This window comes from Cygnus olor, chromosome 3 (genome assembly GCF_009769625.2).
Source record: "Cygnus olor isolate bCygOlo1 chromosome 3, bCygOlo1.pri.v2, whole genome shotgun sequence".
In the NCBI taxonomy this organism is placed as follows: domain Eukaryota; kingdom Metazoa; phylum Chordata; class Aves; order Anseriformes; family Anatidae; genus Cygnus; species Cygnus olor.
In genome coordinates, this window is record NC_049171.1 from 25,355,592 (window position 1) to 25,378,229 (window position 22,638).

General features: G+C 42.2%; 1 protein-coding gene across 1 annotated transcript; it reads left to right on the forward strand.

The window, feature by feature from the left end:
* Nucleotides 1–657: 657 nt before the first annotated feature.
* LOC121068623 (elongin-A-like) lies at nt 658–18,943 on the forward strand. The gene is made up of 11 exons (XM_040553958.1): nt 658–1,052; nt 7,123–7,179; nt 9,030–9,142; nt 10,229–10,931; nt 12,330–12,429; nt 13,299–13,463; nt 14,048–14,145; nt 14,942–15,122; nt 15,635–15,758; nt 18,468–18,586; nt 18,737–18,943. Exons 1-11 carry the CDS (start codon nt 894–896, stop codon nt 18,796–18,798), a joined length of 1,881 nt encoding a protein of 626 aa, XP_040409892.1. The 5' UTR covers nt 658–893; the 3' UTR covers nt 18,799–18,943.
* The last annotated feature ends 3,695 nt before the right edge of the window (nt 18,944–22,638 follow it).

Below are 22,638 nucleotides of genomic sequence, written 5' to 3' on the forward strand. Positions count from 1 at the left end.
AAAGTGCTTTGTTCTTCTGCAACAGTTGCATTAACTATCAGGCTATAAATAAGGTAGGACAGAAAGACAAATAAGATGCTTTCTTCAGCCTGGCTGCTACCTTTACCTGGGGGTTAAGACTGCAGCAGTGTGCTTGCTGGTGCTGGGCACGTCTTCATGCACTTGGCCTTGCTACTGCTACGCTTGCCATCGTACTTAGCAGCCACTAAGCAGCCTTACAGCCACGCACGGACAACGGACACACCACAGGCCTTGAAATGACCTGCTGATGACCGAACAAGTTCGCGTGGGCAAGTGTAACTGCCCCTGATGCTGCGTCCCATCCATCAGCTGCTGTAGTGGGGACTATGACCACACACCCCTGCAGGGACGCTGCCCCAGCCATACCGATGGATTCATCTTTGGTACTCTTGAAGGACATGTGGAAGGGCCACCACGGGTCGTGGAGCAGGCTGCTGCTCTCCGACTCAGAGCTGCAGGCATACCTGAATTATAACTGTTTGCTAAGTACTAACCATAGTGTGTGTTTAAATAAAGGTAAACCTGAGAGAGGCAGCACAAAGCAAAGCATCTAGTCCATATTACATGCTGATAACAAACATGTGCTGGGAATAGAACAACCAGGTCGACCACAATCACCACCCTTGCAGCCAGCCCCGTGGGGCTGAGGTGCTTTGGGCAGGACACTGTTGGCTGTGCCCTCAGCAGCAGGACAGGGGGATGAGACCCTGCAGGACATGAGGATGAGACCTTGCAGGGCTGAGGCTGGGGCAACCGGGAGCCTGAGCTCGGCACTGGCAGCCTACGGAGAACATGGAGGAGCGGGATGAAGGCGGCGCTCCCCCCAGAGGCCGGGGAGGGCACGGCAGGCAGCCGGCCGCGGGACACCGCCCATGGCGCCGCTACAAGAGGGCCGAGATGGCGGACGTGAGGGCTACGTGCCTGCGGCCATGGCGGAGGGGCCGAGCGCGGCGGGGAGGAGAAGGAAGATGAGGCTGAGGAGGGTGCTGGAGCTGAAGGAGCGCCTGGGCCGCGCGGAGCAGCCCGCGGAGGTAGCGGGGGGCCGGCGGGGGTCCCCCCGGGTGGCCTTGGGGCTTCGTCCCCGGCTTGGGGAGCATGGGGGGGACAATGTGCCTCAGGTCCCTTTGGCACCCTGAGGTCGGTGTGTGGCCGGGCTCTGGCTGCATGGCGTCATATATAGGGGGCCCAGTGTAGGATGAGGTGACAAGGATCTGTGTCTTGAAGCTAGACATAACACTATGTATCAAACCACCTGATGGGTGGTGCTGGTGGTTACATGTCTTGTCCTGGCCAGAAGCTCAAAGCTGAGGTGCTGAGCTCCATAAGAGCTTTTTGTAGCAAAATAGGTGTTTCTGCTGTGCTGTGGTGGTGCACAGAGGGCACCGCATCCTGCACTACGATTCCTGGTACGCGAAGAGCAAAGCTGCGCTTATCTGAAATAAATTAAGTGACCTGTAGGAGAGCAGGGCTCTCCTCGGGAGCTGCAAGAAGTAGATAAGGAGGGCTTGAAACAAGAAAACGTCCTCTGTGAAGTGGGGCAGAGCAGCCGAAGGAGGCAGAGCCTGACACTCGAAGGTACCAAGGTGCAGGGAAGGAGATGAGCAGGAGGGAAGACACTTTGTTCCAGCAGAGGAGTAAGCCCCAAATTTGACTTACTGTTTGCTAATGAATCATGTCTGACCAAAGAAAGCGTATTCTAAAGGAGCTTTTTTCTTTTTTTTGAGGGGTTGAATTCAGCTTGAAAGTACAGAACATGCTTCACGTGATAGATTTCTGAAGTGTTATAACTTGATGCAAGTTAGTGGAAGTGTTTGCAAACAGAGGGCAGGCATATCATTTAACTGGCTTTGTACTTTGTAGTTAATAAAACTTAAAAAGCATCATTACTACATTCATACCTAGTGTGTGTTTATGCATGTGCAAGGAATACTGATTTTCTTAGCCAGTAAAGGTTTATCTTCCTCCGCTGGTGCTGTAGGCTTTATCTGTCCAAAATGCAAATATCAGAGTGCAGGTACTACTTGAGGTGCTACACCTTCCAATTCAGTAAAACTAAAACTTCTTGTGCTCTAGAAGTGATCAGATTTTACTCTTTAATATATCTTTTAATACTTATGTTTGGTGATGATATGCTATTATGAACAGGAGATTGAAGAGGAAAAGAAAAAAAATTATCTCTGGAATTATTTCTAAGTGCTCCCAAAGCGTTAAACTTAAAAACACATTAAACTAAGGAGAAAAATATGACTAGCCCTGGCAGGTTTGGCTCTGTTAAAGAAGGAGATGCCCTGTGTTTGTAGTATGACCAAAAGCAAGTGCTGCATAAAGTAGGTCTAATGGTGGTGCTGTAGCGCTTCCACTGTTCCTGGTAAAGCTGTGTCTAGTGAAATAGAAATAGTTATGGGTAAGGAGTGGAAGGGAAGGGAGAAACTGATAACTGTAAATTGGCAGTCATGAGATGCACTACTAATAAAAGATAAACCTACTAGTAGAAAACATGTAGTTACGTTTAAGGCAAAAAGAGGCTTTAAGGATGTCCTAAATCCTTATTACAGATACATATGTTGGTGTTGTCAAGTATTTCTGCTTCATAGTTGAGAATAATCTTTGTCTAATCATGTCACATTTTTTAATAACTACTGGTTACTTTGATAGGCACCAGGGAAGACGCAGAGCATCAATTGTTTATATCAAAAGCTTCTTAATATGCGAGGTTTAATAGCTACCTGGTGAGTTTTCAGGCAACTGACTAAAAATGAACAGAACTGATGATTTAGAGGTTGAATGATCCTCAAGATACTAGGGAAGTTCAGCAGCTCTGGAAAAAAATTACCGTGCTTCTGTTTATACAGGTAGACGAAATGAGCCCTGTCCCTAAAGTCCATGAAGCAATGCAATGAGCAGCTGCAAAATCTTGCATGTAAGATGTGACTGGTGTAGAAATAAAGGATGGTACCATGAGCCAATGCACTCAACGAGACTTCATGTAGATATGTACTGCTAAATTTATCTTGAATTTATCTTAAATTATATTCAGCTGACACTAGCTGTCATAAATATACATAAGTCTCTTAAGGAATTTCACTTGCTGCTGTATGATGCTGATTACAGTAGCAGTGTTACAGGCCTGATGTAACATCCACAAGATGGATTGAAATTACACTCAGCAAAAATAAGTGACAGTCCTTATCAGAAAGCAATGCTGTTTATTTTTTGGGAGTGTGGGAATAGGAGGGGGAGCAATTATCCATCTCATCTTGACATGGCGTTACTCAAATCTTTCTTAATTTAGAAGACAGCAAGCAGTGCGGGGAGATGTTACAAATACCAAAGTAATTTGTGTCAAATGAAGAGGACTGTTCTAGAAGGCAGCCTTGGTCATGTGCTAGGCTACATTCATTTGAGTGGCGTGCATTCTAGCATGGCTCAGTGGAAAGTCACAGCTAGGAGCCATGAATATAGGTCACTCAGGATAGGAGACTGTATTTTGGAAAGCATTGACTCAGAAAATGATTTGGAGCTCTGGTGTATTACCAGTTGAGCATGAAATTGCAGTACGAGGCAGTGGCTTATGGAATAACTGCTATCTTCGGGTAGCTTAGCAGGGTGGTGTTATTACAGCTATGTAGTATGAGAGGGGCAATTACAGGAATATTATGTCCTGTTCTGGGGGCTGTTCTTAAAAACAAGGCTGCCGAGCTGGAAAGATTTTAGGACAGCAGCAGAACGGCTAGAGCTCTGGTCAGCGTAACTTACTGAAGCTCAAGAACTTGGTCTGGTTGGCCCTAAAAAAAGACCAAGAGGTGACCAATATGCAAAAAAAGACCAATGTGCATGATTAGTGTTTATATTTGTGGGTTATATAAAATATTTGAGAGAGGACTCCCTTTAGTTAGCAGGAAGAGATGATGAGATTCAGTGGCTGAAAACAAAATCAGACTTTTTAAAGGAAACTTTTTTTTTTTTAAATTGAGGGCAACCGAACGTAGGAGTGACTTGCTTGGGATTGTGTTAAGACTTTTCTAAAGTGCTGTCTTCAGAGACCTGATACTATTTCAGACCAGGTGGCTAGCTCAGCACGGAAGCTGGTGAGGGGTCTGGAGAACAAGTCTTAAGGAGGAGCGGCTGAGGGAGCTGGGATTGTTCAGCCTGGAGAAGAGGAGGCTCAGGGGAGACCTCATCGCTCTCCATAGGTACCTTAAAGGAGGCTGTAGAGAGGTGGGGTTGGTCTATTCTCCCACGTGCCTGGTGACAGGACGAGGGGGAATGGGCTCAAGTTGCGCCAGGGGAGGTTTAGGTTGGATATTAGGAAGAACTTCTTTACCGAAAGGGTTGTTAGGCATTGGAATGGGCTGCCCAGGGAGGTGGTTGAGTCGCCATCCCTGGAGGTCTTTAAAAGACGTTTAGATGTAGTCCTTAGTGATATGGTTTAGTGGAGGACTTGTTAGTGTTAGGACAGAGGTTGGACTCGGTGATCTTGGAGGTCTCTTCCAACCTAGATGATTCTGAGTTAGGGACCTGGTGGGGTTTCACCACCCAGCTGGGTTGCTGGGTCCCGTCCTGCCTGAGCAAGGGCCCAGCTACAAGAGGCGAGGTGACCTCAAGGCTCACGCAGAGAGGCTGGAGCAGTGCTGGTGCAGTGGGAAGACACAGACCTGGCACAGCTGGGCCTCTTCATATCATCCCTCTGCTTTCAGCTTTCACTCTGGAGAGCTGCTTGCTCACATGCTTCTTGCTGTTATTCATTGCCTGGGCCCTCTGCTTCCCAAATGCCTGTCTGCTTTCCCTCCTCCCCTTCATCTTATCTTGCTCCTGCTCCTGTTGGCCCCCGTACTTGTGTCTCAGGCTGGTATGTGTGTGCTTGTCCGTGAGGCTCTGGTTATGCTGCACACACAGGCACACGGGGCTCTCTCTCCTTTGGCAGCCCCTCTCAGGCATGGCTGCTGGTCTCACTGCAAGCTGAGCTGTTCCCAGCTTTTGGGAGATGGGGATCACTTCTCTTAACGGGATTGTTAGTGTTTGATCAATGCTTTCTGCTTTCTACCTAATGAAACCCTTATGTTTGTCTTAATTCGCCAAATGGGATACACATTTCAGGAAAGCAAAATGAACAGCGTGGGCTTTGGCTTAAAAATTAAGAGTTTTGTCTTACATTAAAATGTGTTGACTGCTCTCAGACATGCTTGTCATCCAGGTACTTTTGTAATTTACCCCGCTGTTTTGAAGCTGCATTAATAGTAATTGCTTGCTTCCTGAACCCATTTTAAAGATTCTTCTGTGATGAACTCAGCTTCATGAACTAACTTGGTCCACAACCCATCAAGAGGAAATACTCAAAATCCTCATTGTCTCTGTAGCTTGATGAAAGCATCTTTTAGCATTCTTACATGCAGGATTGTGTCTGGGCTGTGGGATTTATTCCCAGTTGGTTTGCACTGCTTGAGTAGCCAGTCATCCTACACAGCGAAGCCCATCCACTTAGCAATGGGCTGCCTCCTTCTGATTGCAAAATGAGTTAAATGCCTGGGAATATCATTTTAGAAAGAAAATCAACTAAATTGACACTGATACCTTAGTTTCTAATGCTTGTCATTAACATTGTGGGTATGTTATTTATACTTTTTTTTCCACTTAACTTTGTAAGCATCTTTGCAGTGTATTTTCTTCCTGATGGGGTTTATTTAAAAGAGTCTTCATCTTGTAAAATGTGTAGTCTATGCCTGTGAAGTGTCTGGGAAAAGTTAAATATTAAGCTTGTGTTGTCCTCAGGAGGGAGAGTCACTTCCTAGAGCTGCAAAATTGGTTTTAACTTAATTGTGCATACGCTTAACACAATCTGCTGGGTCAAGGAATATCTTTATTTTAAATAGGAGATGAGCAGAACTTCACGTGGCTTTTGTGTTGGTTCTGGAGCTGGCTGTGCAGTATTTCTCCTGCACCTCTGGGTGTCTCAGTGACACTACTGCGGGGCTGATGCCTTGCAGGAGAACCACATGCCAGGCGTATGGATGGAGCCCACTGCGCACAGTGAAATTCACAGGGATTCCACTTCTAATGTATTACAGGGACAGTGAAAATTAGAACTCTTATAGAGAGAAGTGACTATTATTAAAGCAATTATTAAAGTTTAAAAAGTTTCAGGGTTGTTGTCTTGCATCCCAGGAGGTTCCTGCCATTGCATTTAGAAGTGGTAATGGTCTGAAAAAACTTGATAAGTATTCCAGGCTTTGTTAGAGCCCTGTGAAGTGCTGTTACTTTAGTTACACATTAATTCTGTCAGCTAGATAACATAACTCTGTAGAAATCTGTCAAAAATGATGCAAACTGTGTAGTCAACTGCAAGACTCAGGTGTGCTGCACACCCATTGCCAAATAAGTTCATACTATTTATAAATGAAACTTTTGTATTATTAAAAAACCTCTCAGAGTAAGATAAGCACTTTCATATTTGAAAAATACTCTTCTGCTTCTACAAAACTCAACATTTTAATCAAAGGTTTATATACTTTGCCAGCGTGAAACAAAGCAGCTGTTCTAGCTTGATTTGGTCTTGTTAATGTACAAATAGCAGTGAAGGCTTCAAAACCTGATAGTCTTTGCAAGCTGAACTCCCACAGGCTCTTTTTTTTTTAATTCTTGGCCTTGAGTGGTGCTGCTGGCTGGGAGACCTTGTGGGAAACTTGCTTTTTTTCTTTTTTTTTTTCAGGGTGCTGCTTCTGCTTAGTGCAGCCTTTGAATCGGTTCGGTGCTGATCGGTCACTGGTACACCAGGAGTGGGGGCATATGTGTAGCCTGAGCTGCTGCATTATTGATCTTTGATGTAATCTGTGTAGCAGTAAAGTCAAACCTGTTGGGATTTCTGGTGTTACTGCTGCTGGGGGTATCACAGAGCTGCACTGGTTCGCAGAACACATTTCAAGCATAGCCCTTATGTACAGTAAAGGAGTGCTTATGTTTTCCTGGAGTTACTGGATATTCCTTCTGTCAAGGTTTTTTCTTTTTTTTTTTTTGGATAAGCATGGGAATGAGGATGAGAAAAGCAGGATGATACTTAGGAATGTTATCTTAAAAAAAAAAAAAAAATCTAACGTTTCCTTCCAGATTCTAAAAGCACTTGAGGTACTACAGGATTTGGATATATCGCTGGATATTCTAGTGGTAAGTGACCAGTAATACATTACACAATCATTCACTAAAAAAGAGTTTATGGGGTCTGCAATCCCAGAAGCAGTGGGCATTGTTTCATTTGGGAATTCTGGCTCTTAGCATGGTTCATTTAAAGCTCTGTATAAGAAGCCATGGAGCCTTCTCCAAAAACCAGCTGGAAGCTGGGCTTAAAACCTAACAAATTCAGCGTTGTGACAAGTGTTAGTGGTGAGCAGGGATCTGAACATATAGGGAATACTCTTACTCAAGGCTGGTTTCTTCTTACTAAATCTGCTTTCAAATCAGTGCTTAAGATACCCCAAATATGGGTGATCTGTTCTTCAGGCCAGTTGTCGAAATCTTCTGTCTCTTATTAGCTGGTCAAGGTGAGTTTCTTGCATCTAAAGAGCAGCCATCCCTAATTGTGGAGTAAGAATACCTGTGATTTGTATCCTTAGCCAAGGTGCATCCTGTCACGTTTTATATCGGAAATTCTCAGTGTTTGGGAAGCTTCTGGTTACTATGGTCAATGTATCTATGTTTTGGGAAGAAGATTTTTTTTTTGAGAGGATTTTTTGCAGAGCAAGAGAAAAATACGGTAATCGGAATATTTGGCCGGCTTATTTGGGCAAAGGCACTTGCCTGCCTAAAAACAGATTGGCCTCTACTATAATTCACCAATATTTTTATTGAGAAATCATCTGAACTGTTAAAAATGACAAAGGGCTTCTTCAGATAATTAATGTTCTCAGCATGCTTCCATCATAGTCTGCCACATTGTAACATGAAAGTCTTCAAGTGAGACAGAGGGAAGAGATGTCTTAAAATTGAGGATTCTACATATTTTAAAGCATTTTTAGGAACATAAATTTCTCACATGGATAGCTTTAGGAAATCCTCCCACCAGTTTTCTCACATGTATTTGCAGTACACTGAACCTTCAAACCAGTGCTTCTGAATGATACAGAAACTGAATCTCTTTAAAGCAAAATTATTTTTCTGAGACTTTAAGGAATTCCCTTCTAACGCCTGAGCTGAGCCCGGAGGAGTAGTACTTGTATAGCTCTTACTCAGACTTCACAGGAGTATAATTTCACTGGCTAGCGAGAACATTAATAGGTTGCTGTTGGCTTTGCAAATTCCGGGGTTTGCACACAAAAGTGTGTCTTAAAAGCGGGGGTTTGTGAGCTGGAGATACTAATAACAGGATTAAAAAATTCACCTGTGATACTTATATATGCACAAAGTCTGCAGGGTAGTTCTGCTTAGACAATGTAGAAATCATTAGAGCAAGATTTGAAGACAATGATAATGTGAAAATAATTGTATGGTGAGTGAACAGAACAGCTAACATGGCATCTTAAACATCAGGGGATTCTTCCTGTGGCTGAGACTTGAGTTTAGTCACATGAACTGTGCTCATCTGGCACCTCTGCCCCATGGTGCTTCATGTTGAGGCTTTTAGATTACAATACACTGATCATTTGTGCTCTTTAACACGCTAACCTGTACCGGTGTAAGCCTAAAGGAAACTTAAATTGATTAATTTAATTCGCTTTAGCAGTATGCATTTTGTGAGCGTAAGCACTCAAGCCAAGTGAGCTTTCTGAAATACATGCATTTAATGGAGAGAAGTAGCTTCTTTTATGAATTAAGGCTGCACTTTGTTCTCAGTATTTTGTTATAAATATATGCTTTTCTTTCAGTTCTGTTTGTAGGGTGAGAAGTGTTTACTTCTTTAGCTGCTGTAAGACTGCTCAGACTGCTATGCTAATGCTGCTTGTAGCAGTTTTAGAGAAGGTTCTGCTTGGGATGTTAGCTGTGATTTATTCCACCCATCTTTCTTGCACTGTCTTCAACAGGAAACTGGCATAGGCAAAACAGTGAACAGCTTTAGGAAACATGCCACTGCTGGGAATGTAGCTAAATCCCTGGTGAAGCGATGGAAAAAACTTATTCCTCCAGAAAATAAAAGGTAGGTATGGGCTTTTTTTTCTAAAGGATTAATTGTGCTGTTGCTTAATTTAATAAAATACTACTTGGATATATTAGAATAATATTTGGAATGACAAATATGCATTATGAAATATACATGAATGGTAGGAATGAGTCTCTTATCAATTACTAGAAGACAGATCAAAGCAACCAGTGTTGGTTTGGCCAGCCAGCACTCAAACTTCACCTGCTTTTTGACCAGCACAAGTTCTTAGGTGCCAACCGGTGTGAGCAGCACTAAGCCAGTGATGGGCAGTGCTCTCCACTCCTCTAGAAAAGTAGGAAGTTTGCTTTTTCTTCTCAGCAATGAGGCTGTTGTTAAATGAAGTATCTCTCTAGTGATTTGGTTGTATACAGGACTTCCCTACAGTATTTCTGCAGATTGAGAAGGGTTTTGTGTGTCAGGGCAGTCACACTCGAAGAGATGTGATTCCTTCTCAGGAGTCCGCCTCCACTGCCATCAGCAGGTTGACTGTGCTGTAGGTGTTTTGCAGTCCTCTGGCAATGGGAGAAATTGATCTGAGAAAGCTGAAGCTTCAGATTGACGAAGCAGTGCATTTTAAATTTGAAGTTGTTGAAACAGCTGGAAAGTGGCATACCAGAGCACATGGGTAATAACAAAGTATCCAGGCTGTTTTGTACTCTTACCACCTACAGAACATGTTTTAAATTCTGCCTCCTAGTTATTTCAGGTACTATCTCTGTATTATATAGCATGCAGGGAAACTTGTGTAAAAGCAGTGGTGTCAAAAGCATTTTGAACAAATAGTACTATGTCAAACATTTTCTTACTGATGCTTATGTCCTTACTCTCCCCTTGCTTTGCTCTCAGTTTCTTGTTGCAGTAGTTAGTGGCGCTGGACCCAATGGTGACTTCCCTCAGATTTCTGTGCTGATGTGGAAGCAAAATAAGAGCACAACAGAGTGCGGTTCTGGGTTCCGTAAGAATTATGCCACGTGGTGTGATTTAAAGTTTTTGGTTTCACTAGTGTAAATAAAAAGATTAATTCTTCAAGAATTTAGCATCAGATGTAGCGTGGGATGTATTTTTTCCTTTGTGTTGCAGTGATCACAGAGGAAGAAAAAATACTGAAAAAGAAAAAGATGAGACAAAATCTCCTGTTTCCAAAGGAACTAAGCCTTCAGAGAAGTCCAAAGCATCTGTATTGGCCTCCAAAAGCTCCAATAGCTCTCCCCTTTCTAAAAAGTTGAATAAGCAGCATACTTACATTGAAAAAAAGCACCGAAATACAGGTTCTGAGTCTCAAAAAGGATGTGATAGTAAAGAATGTAGCAGCAGTGGTTCTAAACATGGTTCCCAGGGTACTGATCCTCAAGCTAAAGAAAGGGACTTGAAAGAGAGAGCCTCCAAGGGCAGCAAGGAAGGCTCAGAAAAGAGGCGTTCCTGTGTAGCCAGTAAGGATGTATCCCCCACGAAGGAAAGGCCTAGTAAGGATGCTCCCAAACAGGGAGATCCTAAGCATGTGAAGAAACCAAAACAAAAGCTCGTCACGGGAAGCAAAGCTAAATTACCTAGCGATGAGGAATTTGAGCCCCCTACTATGTCTTTTGAATCTTACCTTAATTATGATCAGGTTACAAAAAAAAGAAAGAGGAGAGCTTGCTCTACAGGTGAATGTCCAAAGAAGCGCAGCGAACAGAAGAGTAGCTCAATACCGCAAAAGACTTCAAAACTTTGTCACGCAGATGAGGGAGAAGAGAAGATCCAAAACTGTGAGGGTGATCAGTCAGAAACTCCCAGTAAAAAGGTAAACCACTGCATGCTTGGAATAATAGCAAATAAACTGCAGGCAAAGGAGTGTTCTGGTCTATTACTTCCAGCAAAATTAATCTGTGATTAATTTAAGCAACAAATGTGTGGCTTTGACATAGGCCACGTGGCAACGGCAAATAATTATAATTGGGACAAAAAAGATTTACAATCAGTTTCTTATGGTTTTTATGATAACTTCCTACGCAGCAGTGGTCTTTAATTGGTATCAGCTAATCGACTTTTTACCCCTAACTTCATTCTTGACCAGCTTGTTTTTTGACTTTAGCAGATGTTGGCATAGCACAGCTGTTTTGTTGGAAGCTGTGGTTCTGTATTAGTTACGGTCTGTAGTGGAAATGAACAGACTCTTCTTTCAATGCGTTAAAGTAAACCACATTATTACATGTAAGAGTAGCTTATATGAATTCTTAAAGTGAAATATCGTAGTCCCTTGAAGTGGCAGAAAGCTTAAGTAGCTCCTTTGAGCTGAGGTAGATGTAAACATGCTTACTAATTAGACTTTTTAAATGAAGCCCTTTGTACGCAGGGAATTAGAGGTCTCTTCAAGTCTATTATCTTTGCTGTGATGTGAAAGCTCCAGGCTTTATTTATTGTGCAAGATCTGCGATAGGAATGTCTTCTATCCCAAATAGAGGGATATTAACAGGGAGGCTTCTACATGATAGCAGCATCTAGGAACTGGGGAATTGAGGGAAATCTTGGTAAAATTGAGAGGAAAATGTTGGCTGTTCAAGTTGCAAAAAGTTCTTACAGATACTGAAATGAAGTTTAGGGAGATGCAAGCTTTATGTTGTAAGTGCCTGGCTTACGACTGGAAGACACCCAAGACTTAATTTAGATACTGTATGCAATGCTGAGCGTTTGCAGGAACACTTTCCAGACTCCTGAATCTTTAAGTCACTTTTTAAGGCGATATCTGGAAGACTGTATTGCTTATCCAGCACGATGCAGGAGACGAGGTAGAACCAGGTATAAAGCTGTTTCTTGTCTTTCAGGATGGCATTTAGCTTGCCTTTAAACATTTAACTCTGCTTTTTGTCATCCTGCAGTTTTGTCTCATTTGCTGCATGCCTCTAACCTCAGCAGCGATTTATCTGAAAGCCTGTTAGCTGAACACATCTGCTCCTTTCTTTAATCCCTTATTATGTACTGATTGCAGATACCCCACTAAGTTCCTTTTGTGATGTAGTATCGGTAAGCGGAAGATGAAAGAATATGCTGAAATACAGGAGCAAATCTTAGTGCAGAAAAGCAGTAGTTTTGGTTATCCTAGGTAATTTTGGGGCTTGCTTAATTTATTTTGTAGTTTATTTTAAGCCTTAGTAAATCTGAATTTGTAACAATGAAGCAATGTTTCCTTGACTGTGTGCAGACCAAGGTGGCGTCCCTCCAAGATCTTCTTAATACTCCACTGCCTAAATTTCTGCCAAGCATTTTAATCTCATCTCCCCCATATGCTGCTGACTTTAAGGGTAAGTAGTATGTGAGGCTGATAAATGTGAAGCAGTGCATGTTTTTACAGCTCTATCTAGGGTAGTCTTCATCCCATTTCCTAATAAACTATAGTAACTCATCTGTCTGTGGCAAAGAAATGTCTTCACTTGCTCCTCTGTAGAAATCGTTTTGAATCTGAGGAGAGATATAAAGGCTACCCTCTTACAGCTTGCAAGTAAAGAAATGCTGTAGAAGGTTTCCACAGATGTAGAGGAGGTGTAGATCCTGTAGTCATTCTCCAGGCTCCATTTGTCTTTATTCCTGTCTATGCCTTATGCAACTGTAGTAGAAATTGTCACCAGCTGTAGCTTCAGCCTAGAAGCTTGCTAGTATTCTTATTCATAGGTGGCACAAAGTGCCAGTGGTTTTCCCTTGCAGCTCCTGTGAGGTTTCAGTAGTTTCACGTCTCTGTGGGCTAGAGACATCATTGCTATTGCAACTTCTCTGGGATAACCCTTTAACATCAGTAGCATGTGGTGGACTGGTAACTGAGAGTATCTAGATGTCAATGAGTATCCCTGTTGCAAGGGGAAGGCTAAGGGCCCAGCCTAGATGTGAATCTGACTTGTGTAGACCTGAGCTAATTAATGTAAGGCTGGTTTGGGTTCATGCAGATAAAATTACATTTGCAATGTAGTTGCTGTATTTCTGTTAGGTGTATGAGGGGACCTCTGTAACAGAGTACCTGTAAGGGATCAAACTCTAGCATAATAACATTATATAACATTATATTTCGAGAAGCAAGAATATATTTGTCCTGCCAGGCATGTTTCTCTGAATGTTTAAAGCCCTGTAAAATGTCAGGAGCCAAAGAAACCCCACCTGATGTTTTGTTTGATTTCCTTAGCGCCTGTTGTGGAAGCACCCCAGCAAGTCAGCGAACCAGTTCAATTCACGGGACGGAGACTGAACTCTAAAATGCAGGTTTACTCCGGGTCTAAACCAGTCTGTCTTCCAAAGATGCTTACACTGTATGAGCAGTGCATCCGAGTGCTTCAGAATAATATTGATTGTGAGTACTTTAAGGGATTTGTAGCAGGCTGTACTGAAAGACTATTTGATTTCTTTTTTTCCTCCATGCTGGCCTACTGGAAGATACTGTTCCTTCCTACAGACAGTGACTCGGAGCTGGTCAAAAGGCGTTTATAAAACTGAACTTATGATCATGCTGAAGTGCAGTTTTGTTTGGAGGCCTGCCTCTTTTAAAGCTCCAATTCTTAGTTAAAATATCATGTCCTATGAAGTATAAGCCAAAAAGCCTGCTGACTTTTTTTGCCCCTCCAAAGTGTTTGTTCACGTAAACTGGAATGTGTGATCAAGAAACTGTTTATTCCCTTGTGTAGGCAGAGAGGAGACTGATACAGATCAGTAAAGATGGGGCAATAGCTATTCCAGGATGCTTTCTCCATCCTCAGATAAAAACTACCATTCAGTTATGAACTGCTGATTTATAGCTTCATACCCTGACTTCAAAACCTGTGTTCTGTTGGTATTTGCTGAAGTTAATTTGTATTTTTATTTTTTAAACTGTTGGTAAGTGGTGTTACACACCAAGTGAAACAAATGAGCTACTAAAAGTACTGTCCTCTCTTGTAGCGCTACATGAAGTAGGAGGTGTGCCCTTTGAAATTCTTGAGCCTGTGCTAACACGCTGCACACCAGAGCAGTTGTTTCGAATAGAGGAATGTAATCCGGTAAACTCTGCCTTGCTAAATTCAGGGAACCACGGAGGACTTTAGGCATCTGTTTCTGCTTTCCTTGCACCCCTCTTGATAAAGATTCTCTGTGTGTTACGCTGTTTCTGTGTCTTGTATACCTATTTCTTTGAGTTCAGCTGTCATCAAACCTCCCTCTCTTCGCTGTCAGGATGTAAAGCATTTGAGAGAATTATTACTGATGACTAAGTGAAAGCCACTGTGGGTGGAAATGTTGCTATTTTTGAAAACAAGAGAAAACAACAACAAAGAATATTTGCTAGACACAGTAAGAACAAATGTTTTCAGGCTTAAAAACTGTTAAGGCTGCAAAGCATACATGAAATTTCACTCCAGATATTTCCCAATTTGCATCTGGTAGATTTCTTATCTGTAGTGTTAAGACTTCAGCTCCATGGTGCATTTGGACATTGATGTTCTGAATGCGTGGCACTCCTTAGTGCAAGCTGGCCACTTCTCTGCATGCCTGAAGTTGAGAGCTGGCGTGGCCTGAGCCTGTGCTGAGAACACAAATCTAGCCTGTAAGCATGGCTCATGGACTCAAATATAGAGCTCTGCTCTCTGAAGCTACGTGATTTCTAGACTGACGCTGACATCTCTGTGTGGCACAGTCACGCCTCATGGTGGGGGTACCAGTGAGGGCACCAGGTGGGATTTGTTCTGCACCTTCCTCCACTGGGTGATTGGGCTTTGTCGACAGGCTCAGCCAAGCAAGTAGTCTTGGAAATGTTACTCTTAAATTCTTGATCTTAAAATACCTTGTGTTCAAACTAAGATGTTTACAGAAGTGTCTGACCACTTGTGGAAGAAACACTGCCAGAGGGATTTTAAAAATGAGAGCCTCCTGGAATATGAATCTTGGCGTGAAATGTACTTGAGACTCTTCAATGAGAGGGAAGAGAAACTGAAGACGCTTACAAAAAACATTCTTTCAGCTCAGTCTGAGAAACCAAAAGGTAAAAAATATGTGGGTAACCTTCTGGTTTTCAAAACCCAGTCTCTTCTGTTCTTGACACTTACTGTGTAGTGATTAGTGGCTTGTTTGCACTGATCACTGATGCTGTGTCTGAGGGAGAAGGCATCAGGTAAGGATGCTGTTCCTTTTAATTTACAGGTTGCACACAAAGTGAACATATACATTAATACAGTACATTAATGCATAATGCTTGCAGCATGCTGTACACGAATCTTACCTTACTGGTTAGGTTGAGGATTCTAGGCAATCGTACAGAGTGCAATTTTAATAACAAATACCAAAAAATACAGATACAATTACAAATATCAAAGTTAATGTGAAGAAATACTGTATGCGACTTGCTGTGGTTCAGTTACTACTTTGGTACCATATTCTTTTCTGAATGATTTTTTTTGGTATTTAAACCTAGAAATTGCCACACAAATGTTCTCAACTGACTTTCAAACATAAGTAAGGAAAAATCACATCCTCTGCTCCTTGCTTCTGTATTAGGTCGGCAAGTGAAAATGGCTTACATGACTAGTGCAGCAAAACCACCCAGGAATATTCGCCGAAAACAAGAAATCCATGGGACAGCAGGACCTGTCACCCAGCTTCATCCCACGGAGAAGTGCAAGTAAGTGTTCTGTACTGTGCGTTTAATGAGATTAAACATCTCTGTCAGTGCTAAAATTTGTTGGCAAAATATCTTGCTTTTATAAATAGCTCTTGGTTTACTTTTTTAAGCAGCTAGCAGCTAGAAGCTAAGTTGCCTTTTAAGTCTTGTATGCTCCTCTGCTGTGTGTGCACTGTCACCACGTGTTTCTCCAAGTGCCAGGGATGAATTCACCTTCCCTGCTAGTGAGTGAGCAGCCTCTGTTGTTTTCTTCCAGATTACATTAATGCTGCTTGACATCCCAGGGAGATCCCAGTGTTGATGTTTGGTGTTTATAAACCTGCCTAGTAGTTTCACGTGTTCTCCTGTTTTCATAAAATCCCCAGTGAGCTGTCCAGAGTGATATAGCTGACCAGAGTGAATCTCAGCAACCGTTAATACGCTGGATTGTGGGCTTCCACTTTGGCAGCCTGAAGGAGTGTCTGGAACAGCCAGTCAGTGGCAGTAGCCAACACTAATCACTGGAGGAACAGAAAATTGGGATTCTTCAAATATTTTCTTTGTACAGCACAAAACCAAGGTCTCCTCCTGACAACTTCATTCAGGGTAGTTCAGCAGCCATGGGAACCAAAGCAGAGATGTGGGATTTGTCCTGCCATTCCTGCTGGCCTGATGAACTCCTCTTAGACTCAGGAGAATGGCTGCAACAGGAAGAAAAAACAGCTGTAGCACCAACTTCCACCCCCTTTTCTCTTCTCAACTATGTGGAGAGACTCTTTTTGTGTTTATATATCTGTTCTTGTCCAAAAGAAAATCAGCAGTTTGATTTAAAAGCACCCCATGGGTTGGTAAGTCCATGTATCAGCAGTTGGACTGTAAAAGCAGTGGAGACTATTCACGCTGCCTGGATGTGGGCGTCTTGTGCTGCGGTCACTTACTTCACTGTGAGGAGCATTGTGCCTTCCCTTCTCCCCATAGCTTTGAGTGTTCCCTTGTTGGCATAACTGTTCTGCAGCTACCTCTGTCAAAAATGATCCTCTTGAGGGGGGAAAACTGTTCTAATTGATCTGGATTACTCTTGAATTAGCAGATATGCAGACTGGCAAATATGTAAGTGGAAAGTGACAGGTAGCTGGGGAGTATAAAACTTAAGCTGTTGCAAAGATGATGCAAGACACTGACAGTAACCGAAAATGTCAGCAGTCGTTGTAAGTAGTTTCTGTCCTCGTGCTGCAGCATCTGCAGTTGTGCTGAGTAATTCTTCACGTGCCTAAGACTGAGCTGACCTGGGCTTATGGGAGAGGGGAGAAAACACACAAACAAAAACCTGGGGAAGAGTGTGTATAAACATATTTTTATATATTATATATATGTTTTTATATATGTGTGTGTGTATATATATATATACACATAAAGTCTGCTGGTATCAGGAACTTGACTTACAGTTCAGCAGCCTACTGTATTGCTCAAGACCCTGGTGGTATGAGGCAGGAATGACAGCCCACATGTAGGAAATCCTTAAAAACAGCTTTTATGCTGCAGATGATCTTTTTACAGCTGCACCTTTAGGTGATTAAATTAGGAAACTTCTTTCCAGACTGTTGCTGTTATTGGTGAAAAGATGGTCCAACACCAACGCAGTAGCTTAAGGCACTTCAAGTTAGGCTTCTGCTGTTGGTTACCCTGTGGGAGGTTGTATCTGTTGTGACAGACTAGCCTTCCAGTTTAGGTGCTTCAGTACAGTAGTGTAAGTGTCCTTTCTGTCCCAGTAACTGCCTGATGTACTCAAAGCCCTGCATATTTTTTTTTCCACACATGCTAAATTAGGACAAAGTGCTGTTGTGTGAAAGGAGCTGCAAGGAGGGTCACTGGTTTGCCTTCTCGAGAAACAAGGCTTTGTTTAGACATGATGAGTTAACTTCTTTGTTTCTTTGAACATATCCTCTGAAAACCTGTCAGTTTTACTATGTACAGCTGAAATTTTCACTTTTGAAGCTGGTCTTACAGGAGCTAAAAAGGTCCTGTGGCACATGTACAGATCCCTAGCAGGCTGTTTACAGTTTGGCATGCAGTGGTTTATGTTAACTGGCAGCAGGCCTCGGTGACTGGCTCCAAGGCATACAAGGCTGCCCAGATTGCTGGGCAGTTAAATGCTGTGTTGGCTTAACTGTTTTACACAGAGCTGATGCCTACTGCAACCATCCCAGTCCTTGTCCTGTTGCCCTAAATATTAGGTTGGAAACACCAAGCTAGTTATTGTGCCTTTTCCTAGGCATTTCTAACTTAAAGGAGGAGAAAAAAAAAAAACTGAAAACTCGAGTGTGAATTTTTCCTAATTTTCTGGCAGAGAGACAATTAGTAGTTCAGCTGTATTCAAAACCAAACAAAAAAAAATCACAGAGCAAACTAGAACACAGGCCAACAGCCTATTATGAGTCATCATAATAGCTCCATCTGTCGTAAATTCAGATCATTTTCTTTTAAAGACAAATAAGAGGTATCATCTAATGAATGGAAAAATTGTGCAAGAATGGAAATGGACTAGATGACCTCAAGAGGCCCTTTCTAAGCTGAATTATCCTATGATATTAAATGTATCACAGTACTGATGAGGAGACAGACTTGTTAAAATGCTGTGACCTTTTTTTATCAAAATGAGATGGAGCAAATAGTAGGTTTTTATTTTATTTTTTGAAAAAGTTAATTTTCTTTATTTCATGGTTTTAAAAGAACACGCATTCCAGAAAGCAGAGACAGAAACAATAATTCATCAAATCCGAATGCTCCTAGCAACAGTGGAAGCTCTAGCTCAAGTGGAACAACTCAAGATGGGAAGAAGCCTATCAAAAGTAAGTGGAATTTCCTGAAATTATCAGAATAATTGCTTTAACTTGCTGGTTATCAGTGTATGCTTAATGTTATGCTACTATCACTTTGTCATTCACTTTATGCTGTTAATCCTAACTGATCTTTCTTTTCTTTTTTTGTTGTTGTTAAAGAAATTGCGCCAATCATGAGGAAAACTTTAAAAGCACTGAAGAGTAGAGCAGGACGACGATGAAACGAGGATGCATATTGGAAGCTTACGTGAATATTTGTATATCGTGCTACAGCTAATGGAAATAACATTAATGTAAACCTTCCCCGAATTACTGTAGTTAAAATAGTTATCAAGTGTTGCAGGAGCAAATGACTTTCAATAAAAATGAAACCCTGGACTCCCTTTGTAGTGCTGCTTCCTTCCTCGTGAATGAGGAAAACTCAATTGAAATAAGGTCAGTACCTGCTAGTGGCAAATCATTTTGTATGGACTTCTATTGATGCTGTCTTTATCAGTTTGTTTCCACATTTGAATAAGCTTTTGATGAAAGCACTTAACCAACCTTGGCAAAATACATCCATGGCTTATGTTTTAGGAGGAGCCACAAGGTATATTTAGATACAATTGCAAAGAGGTTTTGGTGTCTCCAGCACAAGAGTGTTTTGGAAACTTGGTATAATTGTTTCTGTAAAGGTTTCCATAGGGAGACTTCTGTATGTTTCTTTCTGTTAACACCTGGTTTGGTTGGGTTTTAGTTTTTCCTCTTCTGGATGAAGACAACCTGTCTTATAAGACACTCCTGGAACTTCTGACCTGCTAGAAGAAGCTGCTCAGGACAGCGAATGGTGTTTTTTTTCTAGTTTCTGAGAGACAATTAGTCTGTAAAGGAGAGGTGGGAGGAAACTGTTAAATTTCAATTGCTTTTTTAAAGCAGGATGTATAAACTTCTGGGGTAGATAGGGCAGGCCATGACAGTGAGTTAATGAAAAGCCACGTGTCATTCAGGGACTCTTTCTGGTTGGGATATTGTACAATAATGAAAAACAGACCTCTGTGTGAGACCCACTAAAGGCACTAAGAACTTGTGTGGGTAATAGTGTTTTGGGGGGAAAAAAGCAGAAGGGAGGGAAGCCATCACTGTCATCAGCTTGATGTTACGGTCACCTTGTAGGAATCTTACTGACTTCAGAATAATCCTTTTGAGTCTGGAGATCAGAGAAGGTTTGTGTTATGCTCTGATCTGCTACTCTGAGTATGCTGTGAAGAGGCCTAGCTCACAACCTTGAGGATGGGCCCCTTGCATTTGAAGTGAAAAGCTGTCAGGTGTTAAATAGCTGTCCTTTCAGGAGTTACAGGCTGCTGAGGTTTGGGGTTGGTCTATGAATGGGCTTGCTTTTAGGAGTGAGATACTTTCTAGTTGCTTCATTTAAAATAGTTCACTTGCATAAATCGAAAGTCAGGCTTTGTCTTAATGGCATGGCTTTCACATGAAGGGATTCTTTCTATAGACAGCAAGTAGGTTTTGTTTCTAATCTCATACTTCTGTAGGGCTCTGCATGCTGAAACAAAGGGTAAGACTGTCGTGAAACCAGCAGCTGTCTCTCTTTCAAGAAACCTTATGTGTGAATTTCCTCAATATTCTTTTCTTTTTTTTGAATAAAGAAAAAATGTTGCTGCTAAAATTGGCTCTTATCAGTCTGCTAAGGTAAGTCACCCATATATAACGGCTTGTGTAAATGCTCTATTTATAGAGGGATTTTAAGTCAGCAGGTGTGCTAGTGTGTCATGGCTTATTGGGCAACGGAACAAGGACAGATTTTTCTTTGTGTGTTATAGTTGCCCTTTTAGTGCAATGAATGAAAAATGAGAACAGGAATGTTGACCTGCAAACTCTTGTGCGGGGTTTTTTCTGTCTCTGGACTCAAATAAGCATCAACTAGTAGGAGGGCTGTAGTGTTTCTCATCCACATCAGTAAAAACTTCTGGGAGGAGCTGTTCAGGATTCAAACATGGCTAAACAGTCAGTGTACCACCCGTTGTCCATCAAAAACACTCTGGTCATCATATAGTTGCTAATCAGTTGGTGGCAGAAGTTTAGCTCAACTACAGGCTTGTATCACAGTGTGAGTTGTTGGAAAAACTCTGGTTTTATTTATTTATTTTTCCTGAATTGCTTTTTATTTGCTATAGATGTTAATGGTATCCTTTTATACAAGAGACAAGAATGCCATAACAAAGCCTTTTTTTGGACTTGAGCTTTAAAGGACACAGCTGTTAAGCCAACACTTTGCACAGCTGTAGATGACAGGACTGCAGCCCCAGGAGGTTAAAGATAAATGGTTGTTTTAACTGGTAAGCCTGTTAGTTGCAGGGCTAATTGAAGTAGGAGAACTCTTCCTATCCTTGATGCTGATGGCAGAGCTGTGTGGAGGGCGAATTTGACTTAAGAATAAATGGAATTTAATCCATCTTTATAGAATCTCTATAGAGATCTCCTTGCTTTCTCTGACTTCAAAGGGCATAGACCCATCTCTGGTAAGAAGGTAACTGTACGGTCAGATTTTTTTCCTGACAATTTCTATATTTGAGAATACTGCAGCCAAGCAAATCTCTTTAAAGCAAGGTAGTCTGTGCTACAGTCATTTTAGACTAGGGCTTTTGTTTCACTTCAGACTTGCTCTGATCTGTTCGTGTAGACTGGTTGCCCAGCTCAGACAGGTGCGCTCTTGGAATGTGTCTTCCTCTTTTTGTGGTTTGACACTGCTTCATGGTGCAAATCAAAGTTTGCACAGAGGTAAGTAGAAAGCTTGCTGCAAAAGCATACCCTTTGAATCTGAACTAACATGCTAATGTTGATGCTTTCTTAGTCTCTTACCTTTCATGCTGTTTGCAGTTATGCTACTAAAGAATAGTTCTTAGCTCTGCATATTCTTAGCATCTACCTAACAATACAGTGTTATTGGAGTATATTGGTCTGTGGCAGATCATCTTCCTTCTGCTGGATCCATGGAAAACATTGTTGCTTGTTATCTGCTCCCCAGTCTGGTTCTCACATCTCTCTTCCTGATAAGTCCTGTACTCTCCTGTTGTGTGTTTGACTTGTTTTGTGTTCCAGCCTACGGCTCTGAGCTCCCAGGTGGAGAGCTCAGCCTGACTGAGGGCAGCTTGGAGGAGGAGATGACCTAAGATCCTCATCAGGTAAGCGGCTGCTTTGATGGAAAGTGGAAGCATCCTGAGTGTGCGATGCTTCTAAGGAAGAGAAGGACACACTGCAGCTCCACGTGCTTCTGGAGTCCCTCAGCAGCATTTCATCCCAGCAGCAAAACTGCTTTTTCCTCCTTGTCAAGAGCAAGTTCCATGTTCATTTCTGGCAAATTAAATAAGTAACGGGAGAAAAAACATGGCCGTGAAAGGAAAGCCCTGTTGTTGTGGAAAAGACCACAAATGAAGGAGACTTCTTAAACTGTCCATTTCATGCCTAAAACCCACTTCCCACATCCTGCCAATGTTTCACAGGACAGAAGACAAATATTCTGAATGTTTTTAGTGGTTGAGCCCAAGCAGAAAGCTCAGCCTGACTGCTGCTCCATTTTAAAATAAGGATGCCTGATCTTACACTTATAACAGACCTTATGGTAGGGGGAGAAAACCCGATTTTTAGGTGACTTCTTTCTTAAGAGACCTTGCTCAGAGGGGTGTGAAGCTCCAGGAGCTGAGCTCTTCCAGGGACCACAGATGTTCAAATTCTAGGTTAAGTCCTATTCTAAAGCCAGGAAGGGGTTTAGGATTTGGCATGATCCTTCTGGAAGAATTTGGACAGCTCAGTGAACACAGAGCCCTATGCCTAGTCTCCTCAGTTGTTGCTGTCCCAAGGATCAGTGTTTGAGGTGCTGCTAATGTGCTGCATGACTGCCATGGTATCTGGGGCTTTTTTCGGTTTTTCAGATTTCTGGTAGCCATGGGATAGTCTCATCAGAGGGAGAAGGATCCCCTTCACATGATGTAAACCTCAGACTTGTCCTCTGAAAGCTCAGGATAATGTCTCTGCCAGGATTTAGTGTGGTGCAAAATACCACTGGG

Excerpts from the sequence above, each read along its gene's own strand:
- LOC121068623 (XM_040553958.1), top strand. The coding sequence starts at position 894 with ATGGCGCCGCTACAAGAGGGCCGAGATGGCGGACGTGAGGGCTACGTG. Across the intron at positions 1,053-7,122 it reads GCGCGGAGCAGCCCGCGGAG|ATTCTAAAAGCACTTGAGGT; the intron begins GTAGCGGGGGGC and ends GTTTCCTTCCAG. Across the intron at positions 12,430-13,298 it reads ATATGCTGCTGACTTTAAGG|CGCCTGTTGTGGAAGCACCC; the intron begins GTAAGTAGTATG and ends TGATTTCCTTAG.